The following is a 17,500-nucleotide window of genomic DNA, read 5'->3' as shown; positions in this document are numbered from 1 at the left end:
CAGAGAGGCAACATGTACTGCCATCATCATCGCTAGAGAGGAGCAGTCTGCAGGTACACCCTCATATATACTGAATATATATCAGAGAGGAGCAGTCTGCAGGTACACCCTCATATATACTGAATATATATCATATACACTCATATATACTGAATATATATCAGAGAGGAGCAGTCTGCAGGTACACCCTCATATATACTGAATATATATAATACACACCCTCATATATACTGAATATATATAATATACACATGTACTGCCATCATCATCGCTAGAGAGGAGCAGTCTGCAGGTACACCCTCATATATACTGAATATATATAATATACACTCTCATATATACTGAATATATATAATATACACATGTACTGCCATCATCATCGCTAGAGAGGAGCAGTCTGCAGGTACACCCTCATATATACTGAATATATATCATATACACTCATATATACTGAATATATATCAGAGAGGAGCAGTCTGCAGGTACACCCTCATATATACTGAATATATATCATATACACTCATATATACTGAATATATATCAGAGAGGAGCAGTCTGCAGGTACACCCTCATATATACTGAATATATATAATACACACCCTCATATATACTGAATATATATAATATACACATGTACTGCCATCATCATCGCTAGAGAGGAGCAGTCTGCAGGTACACCCTCATATATACTGAATATATATCATATACACTCATATATACTGAATATATATCAGAGAGGAGCAGTCTGCAGGTACACCCTCATATATACTGAATATATATAATATACACACACTCATTTATATATATACACACACACACCCTCATATATACTGAATATATATAATATACACATGTACTGCCATCATCATCGCTAGAGAGGAGCAGTCTGCAGGTACACCCTCATATATACTGAATATATATCATATACACTCATATATACTGAATATATATCAGAGAGGAGCAGTCTGCAGGTACACCCTCATATATACTGAATATATATAATATACACCCTCATATATACTGAATATATATAATATACACCCTCATATATACTGAATATATATAATATACACACACACTCTCATATATACTGAATATATATCAGAGAGGAGCAGTCTGCAGGTACACCCTCATATATACTGAATATATATAATATACACCCTCATATATACTGAATATATATCAGAGAGGAGCAGTCTGCAGGTACACCCTCATATATACTGAATATATATCATATACACTCTCATATATACTGAATATATATCATATACACACTCACACTCATATATACTGAATATATATCATATACACACTCATATATACTGAATATATATAATATACACACTCATATATACTGAATATATATCATATACACACTCACACTCATATATACTGAATATATATAATATACACCCTCATATATACTGAATATATATAATATACACACTCATATATACTGAATATATATAATATACACACTCATATATACTGAATATATATAATATACACACTCATATATACTGAATATATATAATATACACACTCATATATACTGAATATATATAATATACACACTCATATATACTGAATATATATAATATACACACTCATATATACTGAATATATATAATATACACACACTCATTTATATATATACACACACACACATATATATATATACACACACACACACACATATATACACATGTACTGCCATCATCATCGCTAGAGAGGAGCAGTCTGCAGGTACACCCTCATATATACTGAATATATATATAATATACACTCACACACTCATATATACTGAATATATACAATATACACTCACACACTCATATATATATATACACACTCATATATACTGAATATATATATAATATACACACACACTCATATATACTGAATATATATAATATACACACACACACATATATACTGAATATATATATAATATACACACACACACTCATATATACTGAATATATATATAATATACACTCACACACTCATATATACTGAATATATATAATATACACACACACTCATATATATATATATACACACACACACACTCATATATACTGAATATATATATAATATACACTCACACACTCATATATACTGAATATATATAAAATATACACTCACACACTCATATATACTGAATATATATAATATACACACACACTCATATATATATATACACACACACACACTCATATATACTGAATATATATATAATATACACTCACACACTCATATATACTGAATATATATATAATATACACACACACTCATATATACTGAATATATATATAATATACACACACACTCATATATACTGAATATATATAATATACACACACACACACTCATATATACTGAATATATAATATACACACACACACACACTCATATATACTGAATATATAATATACACACACTCACACACTCATATATACTGTATATATATATAATATACACTCACACACTCACTCATATATATATATATATACACACACACTCATATATATATATATACACACACACACACTCATATATACTGAATATATATATAATATACACTCACACTCATATATACTGAATATATATATAATATACACTCACACACTCATATATACTGAATATATATATAATATACACTCACACACTCATATATACTGAATATATAATATACACTCACACACTCATATATACTGAATATATATATAATATACACTCACACACTCATATATACTGAATATATAATATACACACACACACTCACTCATATATATACACACACACACACACACACTCATATATACTGAATATATATATAATATACACTCACACTCATATATATTGAATATATATATAATATACACTCACACACTCATATATACTGTATATATATATATAATATACACTCACACACTCATATATACTGTATATATATATAATATACACACACACTCATATATACTGTATATATATATATAATATACACTCACACACTCATATATACTGAATATATATATAATATACACTCACACACTCATATATACTGAATATATATATATATATATAATATACACACACACACTCATATATACTGTGTATATATATATAATATACACTCACACACTCATATATACTGAATATATATATAATATACACTCACACACTCACTCATATATATATATACACACACACTCATATATACTGTATATATATAATATACACACACACACTCATATATACTGTATATATATATAATATACACACACACACTCACTCATATATATACACACACACACTCATTCATATATATACACACACACACTCATATATATATATATATTTGTACAAACTCATATACAGTACCAGTCAGAAGTTTGGACACACCTACTCATTCAAGGGTTTTTCTTTATTTTTACTATTTTCTACATTGTAGAATAGTAGTGAAGACATCAAAACTATGAAATAACACACATGGAATCATGTAGTAGCCAAAAAAGTGTTTAACAAATCAAAATATATGTTATATTTGAGTTTCTTCAAAGTAGCCACCCTTTGCCTTGATGACAGCTTTGCATACCTCTTGGCATTCTCTCAACCAGCTTCACCTGGAATGCTTTTCCAATAGTCTTGAAGGAGTTCCCACATATGCTGAGCACTTGTTGGCTGCTTTTACTTCACTCTGCGGTCCAACTCATTCCAAACCATCTCAATTGGGTTGAGGTCGGGTGATTGTGGAGGCCAGGTTATCTGATGCAGCACTCCATCACTCTCCTTCTTGGTCAAATAGCCCTTACACAGCCTGGAGGTGTGTTGGGTTATTGTCCTGTTGAAAAACATATGATAGTCCCACTAAGCGCAAACCGGATGGGATGGCGTATCGCTGCAGAATAATAGTGAAGACATCAAAACTATGAAATAGCACATATGGATTCATGTAGTAACCAGAAAAAGTGTTAAACAAATCTAAAAATATTTTAGATTCTTCAAAGTAGCCATCCTTTGCCTTGATGACAGCTTTGCACACTCTTCCCACTCTCTCAACCAGCTTCATGAGGATGTCACCTGGAATCCATTTCAATTAACAGGTGTGCCTTGTTAAAAGTTAATTTGTGGAATTTGTGACGACCTCATGAAACTGGTTGAGAGAAGAATGCCAAGAGGTATGCAAAGCTGTCATGAAGGCAAAGGATGGCTACTTTGAAGTATCTCAAATATAAAATATATATTTTTTAACACTTTTTTGGTTACTACATGATTCCATATGTGTTATTTCATAGTTTTGATGTCTTCACTATTATTCTACAATATAGAAAATAGTAAACAATTAAGAAAAACCCTTGAATGAGTAGGTATGTCCAAACCTTTGACTGGTAATGTATACACACACAGTCATATATACACACACTCATGTACATACAGTGGGGAGAACAAGTATTTGATACACTGCCGATTTTGCAGGTTTTCCTACTTACAAAGCATGTAGAGGTCTGTAATTGTTTATCATAGGTACACTTCAACTGTGAGAGACGGAATCTAAAACAAAACTCCAGAAAATCACATTGTATGATTTTTAAGTAATTAATTAGCATTTTATTGCATGACATAAGTATTTGATCACCTACCAACCAGTAAGAATTCCGGCTCTCACAGACCTGTTAGTTTTTCTTTAAGAAGCCCTCCTGTTCTCCACTCGTTACCTGTATTAACTGCACCTGTTTGAACTCGTTACCTGTATAAAAGACACCTATCCACACACTCAATCAAACAGACTCCAACCTCTCCACAATGGCCAAGACCAGAGAGTTGTGTAAGGACATCAGGGATAAAATTGTAGACCTGCACAAGGCTGGGATGGGCTACAGGACAATAGGCAAGCAGCGTGGTGAGAAGGCAACAACTGTTGGCGCAATTATTAGAAAATGGAATAAGTTCAAGATGACGGTCAATCAACCTCGGTCTGGGGCTCCATGCAAGATCTCACCACGTGGGGCATCAATGATCATGAGGAAGGTGAGGGATCAGCCCAGAACTACACGGCAGGACCTGGTCAATGACCTGAAGAGAGCTGGGACCACAGTCTCAAAGAAAACCATTAGTAACACATTACGCCGTCATGGATTAAAATCCTGCAGCGCACGCAAGGTCCCCCTGCTCCAGCCAGCGCATGTCCAGGCCCGTCTGAAGTTTGCCAATGACCATCTGGATGATCCAGAGGAGGAATGGGAGAAGGTCATGTGGTCTGATGAGACAAAAATAGAGCTTTTTGGTCTAAACTCCACTCGCCGTGTTTGGAGGAAGAAGAAGGATGAGTACAACCCCAAGAACACCATCCCAACCGTGAAGCATGGAGGTGGAAACATCATTCTTTGGGGATGCTTTTCTGCAAAGGGGACAGGACGACTGCACCGTATTGAGGGGAGGATGGATGGGGCCATGTATCACGAGATCTTGGCCAACAACCTCCTTCCCTCAGTAAGAGCATTGAAGATGGGTCGTGGCTGGGTCTTCCAGCATGACAACGACCCGAAACACACAGCAAGGGCAATTAAGGAGTGGCTCCGTAAGAAGCATCTCAAGGTCCTGGAGTGGCCTAGCCAGTCTCCAGACCTGAACCCAATAGAAAATCTTTGGAGGGAGCTGAAAGTCCGTTTTGCCCAGCGACAGCCCCGAAACCTGAAGGATCTGGAGGTCTGTATGGAGGAGTGGGCCAAAATCCCTGCTGCAGTGTGTGCAAACCTGGTCAAGAACTACAGGAAACGTATGATCTCTGTAATTGCAAACAAAGGTTTCTGTACCAAATATTAAGTTCTGCTTTTCTGATGTATCAAATACTTATGTCATGCAATAAAATGCTAATTAATTACTTAAAAATCATACAATGTGATTTTCGGGATTTTTCTTTTAGATTCCGTCTCTCACAGTTGAAGTGTACCTATGATAAATAATGACAGACCTCTACATGCTTTGTAAGTAGGAAAACCTGCAAAATCGGCAGTGTATCAAATACTTGTTCTCCCCACTGTATCCTAAAGGACGTGTTTGTGTGCATGTGTGTTCCAGGGAACTACCGTAATGCCCATGACGTGCTGTTCAGTATGTACACTGAGCTGCAGACACAGAAGATCAGAATCCCTGCTGAGATGAACACCAACCTCATGATCCTCCACTCATACATCCTGGTTAAGGTAGAACTACACTACCCAGCATCCCCCACTCATACATCCTGGTTAAGGTAGAACTACACTACCCAGCATCCCCCACTCATACATCCTGGTTAAGGTAGAACTACTCTACCCAGCATCCCCCACTCATGCATCCTGGTTAAGGTAGAACTACACTACCCAGCATCCTCCACTCATACATCCTGGCTAAGGTAGAACTACACTACCCAGCATTCTCCACGCATACAAACCTGGTTACGGTAGAACTACACTACCCAGCATCCTCTACTGCTATACCACTACACTACCCAGCATCCTCTACTGCTCTACCACTACACTACCCAGCATCCTCTACTCATACATCCTGGTTAAGGTAGAACTACAATACCCAGCATCCCCCACCTGTACATCCCGGTTAAGGTTGAACTACACTACCCAGCATCCTCTACTCATACATCCTGGTTAAGGTAGAACTACACTACTGGGGGCCAGTAATGATACATGATGCTGTAATTATGTATTGATTGATGTATTGACTGGTTGATTGATGTATTGGTTGATTGATGTATTGGTTGATTGATTGATGTATTGGTTGATTGATTGACTTATTGGTGGATTGATGTATTGATTGATGTATTGGTTGGTTGATTGATGTATTGATTGATTGACGTATTGGTTTGATGTATTGGTTGTTTGATGTATTGGTTGATTGATTGATGTATTGGTTGATTGATGTATTGGTTGATTGATGTATTGGTTGATTGATTGACGTATTGGTTGATTGATTGATGTATTGGTTGATTGATTGATGTATTGGTTGATTGATTGATGTATTGGTTGATTGATTGATGTATTGGTTGATTGATTGACGTATTGGTTGATTGATTGACGTATTGGTTGATTGATTGACGTATTGGTTGATTGATTGACGTATTGGTTGATTGATTGACGTATTGGTTGGTTGATGTATTGGTTGATTGGCTGATTGACATATTGATTGATTGACGTATTGGTTGATTGAGTGATGTATTGACTGGTTGATTGATGTATTGGTTGATTGAGTGATGTATTGACTGGTTGATTGATGTATTGGTTGATTGATGTATTGGTTGATTGACGTATTGGTTGATTGACGTATTGGTTGATTGATCAACGTATTGTTTGATTGGTCAACGTATTGGTTGATTGATCAACGCATTGGTTGATTGATGTATTGACTGGTTGATGTATTGATTGATGTATTGACTGGTTGATGTATTGACTGGTTGATGTATTGGTTAATTGGTTAATTGATGTATTGACTGGTTGATGTATTGGTTGGTTGATGTATTGGTTTATTGATTGATGTATTGGTTGGTTGATTGATGTATTGGTTGATTGACATATTGACTGGTTGATTGATGTATTGGTTGATTGACGTATTGGTTGATTGACGTATTGGTTGATTGACGTATTGGTTGATTGATCAACGTATTGGTTGATTGATGTATTGACTAATTGACTGATTGACTGATTGATGTATTGGTTGATTGATGTATTGACTGGTTGATGTATTGACTGATTGATGTATTGACTTGTTAATGTATCGATTGATTGATGTATTGGTTAATTGATGTATTGACTGGTTGATGTATTGACTGATTGATTGATGTATTGACTGGTTGATGTATTGATTGATTGATGTATTGGGTGGTTGAGTGATGTATTGATTGATTTATGTATTGGTTGATTGATGTATTGACTGGTTGATGTATTGATTGATGTATTGACTGGTTGATATATTGATTGGTTGATATATTGATTGGTTGATGTATTGGTTGATTGATGTATTGGGTGATTGATTGACATATTGGTTGATTGATGTATTCATTGAATTATTGGTTGATTGATGTATTGGTTGGTTGATTGATATATTGATTTACGTATTGTTTGATTGATGTATTGGTTGGTTGATTGATATATTGATTGACGTATTGGTTGATTGATTTATTGGTTGATTGATGTTTTGGTTGGTTGATTGGTTGATGTATTGATTGGTTGATTGGTGTATTGATTGGTTGAAGTATTGGTTGATTGATTGATGTATTGATTGGTTGATGTATTGGTTGATTGATTGACGTATTGGTTGATTGATTGATGTATTGGTTGATTGATTGATGTATTGGTTGATTGATTGATGTATTGGTTGATTGATTGATGTATTGGTTGATTGATTGACGTATTGGTTGATTGATTGACGTATTGGTTGATTGATTGACGTATTGGTTGATTGATTGACGTATTGGTTGGTTGATGTATTGGTTGATTGGCTGATTGACATATTGATTGATTGACGTATTGGTTGATTGAGTGATGTATTGACTGGTTGATTGATGTATTGGTTGATTGAGTGATGTATTGACTGGTTGATTGATGTATTGGTTGATTGATGTATTGGTTGATTGACGTATTGGTTGATTGACGTATTGGTTGATTGATCAACGTATTGTTTGATTGGTCAACGTATTGGTTGATTGATCAACGCATTGGTTGATTGATGTATTGACTGGTTGATGTATTGATTGATGTATTGACTGGTTGATGTATTGACTGGTTGATGTATTGGTTAATTGGTTAATTGATGTATTGACTGGTTGATGTATTGGTTGGTTGATGTATTGGTTTATTGATTGATGTATTGGTTGGTTGATTGATGTATTGGTTGATTGACATATTGACTGGTTGATTGATGTATTGGTTGATTGACGTATTGGTTGATTGACGTATTGGTTGATTGACGTATTGGTTGATTGATCAACGTATTGGTTGATTGATGTATTGACTAATTGACTGATTGACTGATTGATGTATTGGTTGATTGATGTATTGACTGGTTGATGTATTGACTGATTGATGTATTGACTTGTTAATGTATCGATTGATTGATGTATTGGTTAATTGATGTATTGACTGGTTGATGTATTGACTGATTGATTGATGTATTGACTGGTTGATGTATTGATTGATTGATGTATTGGGTGGTTGAGTGATGTATTGATTGATTTATGTATTGGTTGATTGATGTATTGACTGGTTGATGTATTGATTGATGTATTGACTGGTTGATATATTGATTGGTTGATATATTGATTGGTTGATGTATTGGTTGATTGATGTATTGGGTGATTGATTGACATATTGGTTGATTGATGTATTCATTGAATTATTGGTTGATTGATGTATTGGTTGGTTGATTGATATATTGATTTACGTATTGTTTGATTGATGTATTGGTTGGTTGATTGATATATTGATTGACGTATTGGTTGATTGATTTATTGGTTGATTGATGTTTTGGTTGGTTGATTGGTTGATGTATTGATTGGTTGATTGGTGTATTGATTGGTTGAAGTATTGGTTGATTGATTGATGTATTGATTGGTTGATGTATTGGTTGATTGATTTATTGGTTGATTGATCGGTTGATTGATGTATTGGTTGATTGACGTATTGGTTGGTTGATTGATGTATTGGTTGGTTGGTTGATTGATATATTGATTGACGTATTGGTTGATTGATTGATGAATTGACTGGTTCAATCGATTGATTGATGTATTGGTTAATTGATGTATTGACTGGTTGATGTATTGACTGGTTGATGTATTGACTGGTTGATGTCTTGACTGGTTGATGTATTGGTTGGTTGATTGATGTATTGACTGATTGATAGATTGATTGATATATTGACTGGTTGATGTATTGATTGGTTGATTGATGTATTGGTTGATAGATGTATTGGTTGATTGATGTATTGGGTGATTGATTGACATATTGGTTGATTGATGTATTGGTTGATTGATGTATTGATTAAAATATTGGTTGGTTGATTGATATATTGATTGACGTATTGGTTGATTGATGTATTGGTTGGTTGATGGATATATTGATTGACGTATTGGTTGATTGATTGATATATTGATTGGTTGATGTATTGGTTGATTGATGTATTGACTGGTTGATGTATTGATTGATGTATTGGTTAATTGATTGATGTATTGGTTGATTGATTGACGTATTGTTTGGTTGATTGATGTATTGGTTCTTTGATTGTTATATTGATTGACGTATTGTTGATTGATGTATTGGTTGATTGATATATTGACTGGTTTATGTATTGATTGGTTGATTGATGTATTGGTTGATAGATGTATTGGTTGATTGATGTATTGGTTGATGTATTGATTGAAATATTGGTTGATTGATGTATTGGTTGGTTGATTGATATATTGATTGATGTATTTGTTGATTGATGTATTGGTTGATTGATTGACATATTGGTTGATTGATTGTTTTGGTTGATTGATGTTTTGGTTGATTGATGTTTTGGTTGGTTGATTAATGTATTGGTTGATTGATGTATTGGTTGATTGGTTGATTGATGTTTTGGTTGGTTGATTGATGTTTTGGTTGGTTGATTGATGTATTGGTTGGTTGATTTATTGGTTGATTGATGTATTGACTGGTTGATGTATTGATTGATGTAGTGGTTAATTGATTGATGTATTGGTTGATTGATTGACGTATTGTTTGGTTGATTGATGTATTGGTTCTTTGATTGTTACATTGATTGACGTATTGTTGATTGATGTATTGGTTGATTGATATATTGACTGGTTTATGTATTGATTGGTTGATTGATGTATTGGTTGATAGATGTATTGGTTGATGTATTGATTGAAATATTGGTTGATTGATGTATTGGTTGGTTGATTGATATATTGATTGATGTATTTGTTGATTGATGTATTGGTTGATTGATTGACATATTGGTTGATTGATTGTTTTGGTTGATTGATGTTTTGGTTGGTTGATTAATGTATTGGTTGATTGATGTATTGGTTGATTGGTTGATTGATGTTTTGGTTGGTTGATTGATGTTTTGGTTGGTTGATTGATGTATTGGTTGGTTGATTTATTGGTTGATTGATGTATTGACTGGTTGATGTATTGATTGATGTAGTGGTTAATTGATTGATGTATTGGTTGATTGATTGACGTATTGTTTGGTTGATTGATGTATTGATTGGTTGATTGATGTATTGGTTGATTGATGTATTGGGTGATTGATGTATTGGGTGATTGATTGACGTATTGGTTGATTGATGTATTTGTTGATTTATGTATTTATTGACTTTTTGATTGATTGATGTATTGGTTGGTTGATTGATTGATGTATTGGTTGGTTGATTGGTTGACTGGTTGATTGTTGTATTGATTGATTGATGTATTGGTTGATTGATGTATTGGGTGATGTATTGATTGATTGATCGATGTATTGGTTGATTGATTGGTTGATTGGTGCATTGGTTGGTTGATGTATTGGTTGATTGATTGGTTGGTTGATGTATTGGTCGGTTGATGTATTGGTTGATTGATGTATTGACTGGTTGATGTATTTATTGATTGATGTATTGGTTGGTTGATTGATGTATTGACTGGTTGATAGATTGATTGATGTATTGGTTGATTGATGTATTGATTGATTGATGTATTGACTGGTTGATGTCTTGACTGGTTGATGTATTGGTTGGTTGATTGCTGTATTGACTGGTTGATATATTGACTGGTGGATGTATTGATTGGTTGATTGATGTATTTGGTTGATTGTTTGATGTATTGGGTGATTGATTGACATATTGGTTGATTGATGTAATGGTTGATTGATGTATTGATTGAAATATTGGTTGATTGATTGATATATTGATTGATTGATTGAGGTATTGGTTGATTGATGTTTTTTTTGGTTGATTGATGTATTGGTTGATTGGTTGATGTATTGATTGGTTGATGTATTGGTTGGTTGATTGATATATTGATTGACGTATTGGTTGATTGACGTATTGGTTGATTGATGTATTGGTTGGTTGATTGATATATTGATTGACGTATTGGTTGATTGATTGATATATTGATTGATGTATTGGTTGATTGGTTGATTGATGTTTTGGTTGGTTGATTGATGTATTGGTTGATTGGTTGATGTATTGATTGGTTGATGTATTGGTTGATTGATGTATTGACTGGTTGATGTATTGATTGATGTATTGGTTAATTGATTGATGTATTGGTTGATTGATTGACGTATTGTTTGGTTGATTGATGTATTGGTTCTTTGATTGCAATATTGATTGACGTATTGTTGATTGATGTATTGGTTGATTGATATATTGACTGGTTTATGTATTGATTGGTTGATTGATGTATTGGTTGATTGATGTATTGGTTGATGTATTGATTGAAATATTGGTTGATTGATGTATTGGTTGGTTGATTGATATATTGATTGATGTATTTGTTGATTGATGTATTGGTTGATTGATTGACATATTGGTTGATTGATTGTTTTGGTTGATTGATGTTTTTGTTGATTGATGTTTTGGTTGGTTGATTAATGTATTGGTTGATTGATGTATTGGTTGATTGATGTATTGGTTGATTGATGTATTGGTTGATGTATTGGTTGATTGATGTATTGGTTGATTGGTTGATTGATGTTTTGGTTGGTTGGTTGATGTTTTGGTTGGTTGATTGATGTATTGGTTGGTTGATTTATTGGTTGATTGATGTATTGACTGGTTGATGTATTGATTGATGTATTCGTTAATTGATTGATGTATTGGTTGATTGATTGACATATTGTTTGGTTGATTGATGTATTGGTTGGTTGATTGATATATCGATTGACGTATTGGTTGATTGATTGATATATTGATTGATGTATTGTTTGATTGATTGATATATTGATTGATGTATTGGTTGATTGATGTTTTGGTTGTTTGATAGATGTATTGGTTGATTGGTTAATGTATTGATTGGTTTATGTATTGGTTGGTTGATTGATCTATTGACTGGTTGATGTATTGGTTGATTGATATATTGGTTGATTGATGTATTGACTGGTTGATGTATTGGTTAATTGATTGATTGATTGACATATTGTTTTTGTTGATTGATGTATTGGTTGGTTGATTGATATATTGATTGACGTATTGGTTGATTGATGTATTGGTTGGTTGATTGATTGATGTATTGGTTGATGTATTGATTGATTGATTGATGTAGTTGTTGATGTATGTATTGGTTGATTGATTGATGTATTGGTTGATTGGTGTATTGGTTGGTTGATGTATTGGTTGATTGATGTATTGGTTGATTGATTGATGTATTGGTTGGTTGGTGTATGTATTGGTTGATGTATTGATTGGTTGGTTGGTGTATTGATTGGTTGGTTGATGTATTGGTTGGTTGGTTGATGTATTGATTGGTTGGTTGATCTATTGACTGGTTGATGTCTTGGTTGATTGATGTATTGGTTGATTGGTGTATTGGTTGGTTGGTGTATTGATTGGTTGGTTGATGTATTGATTGGTTGATTGATGTCTTGGTTGGTTGGTGATGTAGTTGTTGGTTGGTTGATGTATTGATAGGTTGGTTTGTTGTTTGATGTATTGGTTGATGTATTGATTGGTTGGTTGGTTGGTTGATGTATTGGTTGATGTATTGATGTATTGGTTGGTTGATTGACTTATTGGTGGATTGATGTATTGATTGATGTATTGGTTGGTTGATTGATGTATTGATTGATGTATTGGTTGATTGATTGACTCATTGGTTTGATGTATTGGTTGTTTGATGTATTGGTTGATTGATTGATGTATTGGTTGATTGATGTATTGGTTGATTGATGTATTGGTTGATTGATTGATGTATTGGTTGATTGATTGATGTATTGGTTGATTGAGTGACGTATTGGTTGATTGAGTGACGTATTGGTTGATTGATTGACGTATTGGTTTGATGTATTGGTTGTTTGATGTATTGGTTGATTGATTGATGTATTGGTTGATTGATGTATTGGTTGATTGATGTATTGATTGATTGATGTATTGGTTGATTGATTGATGTATTGGTTGATTGATTGACGTATTGGTTGATTGATTTACGTATTGGTTGATTGATTGACGTATTGGTTGGTTGATGTATTGGTTGATTGACATATTGATTGATTGACGTATTGGTTGATTGATTGATGTATTGACTGGTTGATTGATGTATTGGTTGATTGACGTATTGGTTGATTGACGTATTGGTTGATTGACGTATTGGTTGATTGATCAATGTATTGTTTGATTGGTCAACGTATTGGTTGATTGATCAACGTATCGGTTGATTGATGTATTGACTTGTTGATGTATTGATTGATGTATTGACTGGTTGATGTATTGACTGGTTGATATATTGACTGCTGTATGTATTGACTGGTTAATGTATCGATTGATTGATGTATTGGTTAATTGGTTAATTGATGTATTGACTGGTTGATGTATTGGTTGGTTGATGTATTGGTTTATTGATTGATGTATTGGTTGATTGATTGATGCATTGGTTGACTGGTTGATTGATGTATTGGTTGATTGACATATTGGTTGATTGATGTATTGACTGGTTGATTGATGTATTGGTTGATTGACGTATTGGTTGATTGACGTATTGGTTGATTGATCGACGTATTGGTTGATTGATCAACGTATTGGTTGATTGATGTATTGACTGATTGACTGATTGACTGATTGATGTATTGGTTGATTGATGTATTGACTGGTTGATGTATTGACTGATTGATGTATTGACTTGTTAATGTATCGATTGATTGATGTATTGGTTAATTGATGTATTGACTGGTTGATGTATTGACTGATTGATTGATGTATTGACTGGTTGATGTATTGATTGATGTATTGGGTGGTTGAGTGATGTATTGATTGATTTATGTATTGGTTGATTGATGTATAGACTGGTTGATGTATTGATTGATGTATTGACTGGTTGATATATTGATTTGTTGATATATTGATTGGTTGATGTATTGGTTGATTGATGTATTGGGTGATTGATTGACATATTGGTTGATTGATGTATTCATTGAATTATTGGTTGATTGATGTATTGGTTGGTTGATTGATATATTGATTTACGTATTGTTTGATTGATGTATTGGTTGGTTGATTGATATATTGATTGACGTATTGGTTGATTGATTTATTGGTTGATTGATGTTTTGGTTGGTTGATTGGTTGATGTATTGATTGGTTGATTGGTGTATTGATTGGTTGAAGTATTGATTGATTGGTTGATGTATTGGTTGATTGATGTATTGGTTGATTGATCGGTTGATTGATGTATTGGTTGGTTGGTTGATTGATATATTGATTGACGTATTGGTTGATTGATTGATGTATTGACTGGTTCAATCGATTGATTGATGTATTGGTTAATTGATGTATTGACTGGTTGATGTATTGACTGGTTGATGTCTTGACTGGTTGATGTATTGGTTGGTTGATGTATTGGTTGGTTGATTGATGTATTGACTGATTGATAGATTGATTGATATATTGACTGGTTGATGTATTGATTGGTTGATTGATGTATTGGTTGATAGATGTATTGGTTGATTGATGTATTGGGTGGTTGATTGATGTATTGGTTGATTGATGTATTGATTAAAATATTGGTTGGTTGATTGATATATTGATTGACGTATTGGTTGATTGATGTATTGGTTGGTTGATTGATATATTGATTGACGTATTGGTTGATTGATTGATATATTGATTGATGTATTGGTTGATTGATGTTTTGGTTGATTGGTTGATTGATGTTTTGGTTGATTGATGTATTGGTTGATTGGTTGATGTATTGATTGGTTGATGTATTGGTTGATTGATGTATTGACTGGTTGATGTATTGATTGATGTATTGGTTAATTGATTGATATATTGGTTGATTGATTGACGTATTGTTTGGTTGATTGATGTATTGGTTCTTTGATTGTTATATTGATTGACGTATTGTTGATTGATGTATTGGTTGATTGATATATTGACTGGTTTATGTATTGATTGGTTGATTGATGTATTGGTTGATAGATGTATTGGTTGATTGATGTATTGGTTGATATATTGATTGATGTATTTGTTGATTGATGTATTGGTTGATTGATTGACATATTGGTTGATTGATTGTTTTGGTTGATTGATGTTTTGGTTGATTGATGTTTTGGTTGGTTGATTAATGTATTGGTTGATTGATGTATTGGTTGATTGGTTGATTGATGTTTTGGTTGGTTGATTGATGTTTTGGTTGGTTGATTGATGTATTGGTTGGTTGATTTATTGGTTGATTGATGTATTGACTGGTTGATGTATTGATTGATGTATTGGTTAATTGATTGATGTATTGGTTGATTGATTGACGTATTGTTTGGTTGATTGATGTATTGGTTGGTTGATTGTTATATTGATTGACATATTGTTTGATTGATGTATTGGTTGATTGATGTATTGGGTGATTGATTGACGTATTGGTTGATTGATGTATTTGTTGATTTATGTATTTATTGACTTTTTGATTGATTGATGTATTGGTTGGTTGATTGATTGATGTATTGGTTGGTTGATTGGTTGACTGGTTGATTTTTGTATTGATTGGTTGATTGATGTATTGGGTGTTGTATTGATTGATTGATTGATGTATTGGTTGATTGATTGGTTGATTTGTGCATTGGTTGATTGATTGGTTGGTTGATGTATTGGTTGATTGATGTATTGATTGATTGATGTATTGACTGGTTGATGTATTGGTTGGTTGATTGATGTATTGACTGTTTGATGTCTTGACTGGTTGATGTATTGGTTGGTTGATTGATGTTTTGACTGGTTGATAGATTGATTGCTGTATTGACTGGTTGATATATTGACTGGTGGATGTATTGATTGGTTGATTGATGTATTTGGTTGATTGATTGATGTATTGGGTGATTGATTGACATATTGGTTGATTGATGTCAGCAGCATACCACCCTGTATACCACTGCTGGCTTGCTTCTGAAGCTAAGCAGGGTTGGTCCTGGTCAGTCCCTGGATGGGAGACCAGATGCTGCTGGAAGTGGTGTTGGAGGGCCAGTAGGAGGCCCTCTTTCCTCTGGTCTAAAAAAAAAAAAAAATATCCCAATTGCCCCAGGGCAGTGATTGGGGACACTGCCCTGTGTAGGGTGCCGTCTTTCGGATGGGAGGTTAAACGGGTGTCCTGACTCTCTGAGGTCATTAAAGATCCCATGGCACTTATCGTAAGAGTAGGGGTGTTAACCCCGGTGTCCTGGTTAAATTCCCAATCTGGCCCTCACACCATCATGGTCACCTAATAATCCCCAGTTTACAATTGGCTCATTCATCCCCCTCCTCTCCCCTGTAACTATTCCCCAGGTCGTTGCTGCA

General features: G+C 33.7%; 1 protein-coding gene across 1 annotated transcript in view; it reads left to right on the top strand.

The window, feature by feature from the left end:
- The window catches only part of LOC129856178 (WD repeat-containing protein 19-like), a gene marked incomplete at its 5' end in the record, with an annotated part of 33,160 nt that overhangs the window by 5,600 nt on the left and 10,060 nt on the right, over window positions 1-17,500 (top strand). The window contains 2 exons of the mRNA XM_055924279.1: window positions 1-53; window positions 6,085-6,209. The exon at window positions 1-53 is cut by the window's left edge and continues 44 nt beyond it. Of these exons, the coding sequence (XP_055780254.1) occupies window positions 1-53; window positions 6,085-6,209 (178 nt within the window). The remainder of the gene's footprint in view (window positions 54-6,084; window positions 6,210-17,500) is intronic.

The sequence above is a fragment of the Salvelinus fontinalis genome, chromosome 5 (assembly GCF_029448725.1).
Source record: "Salvelinus fontinalis isolate EN_2023a chromosome 5, ASM2944872v1, whole genome shotgun sequence".
Lineage (NCBI taxonomy): Eukaryota > Metazoa > Chordata > Actinopteri > Salmoniformes > Salmonidae > Salvelinus > Salvelinus fontinalis.
The sequence above is the reverse complement of the archived record's forward strand: the minus strand, read 5'-3'. Positions and strand labels throughout refer to the sequence as shown.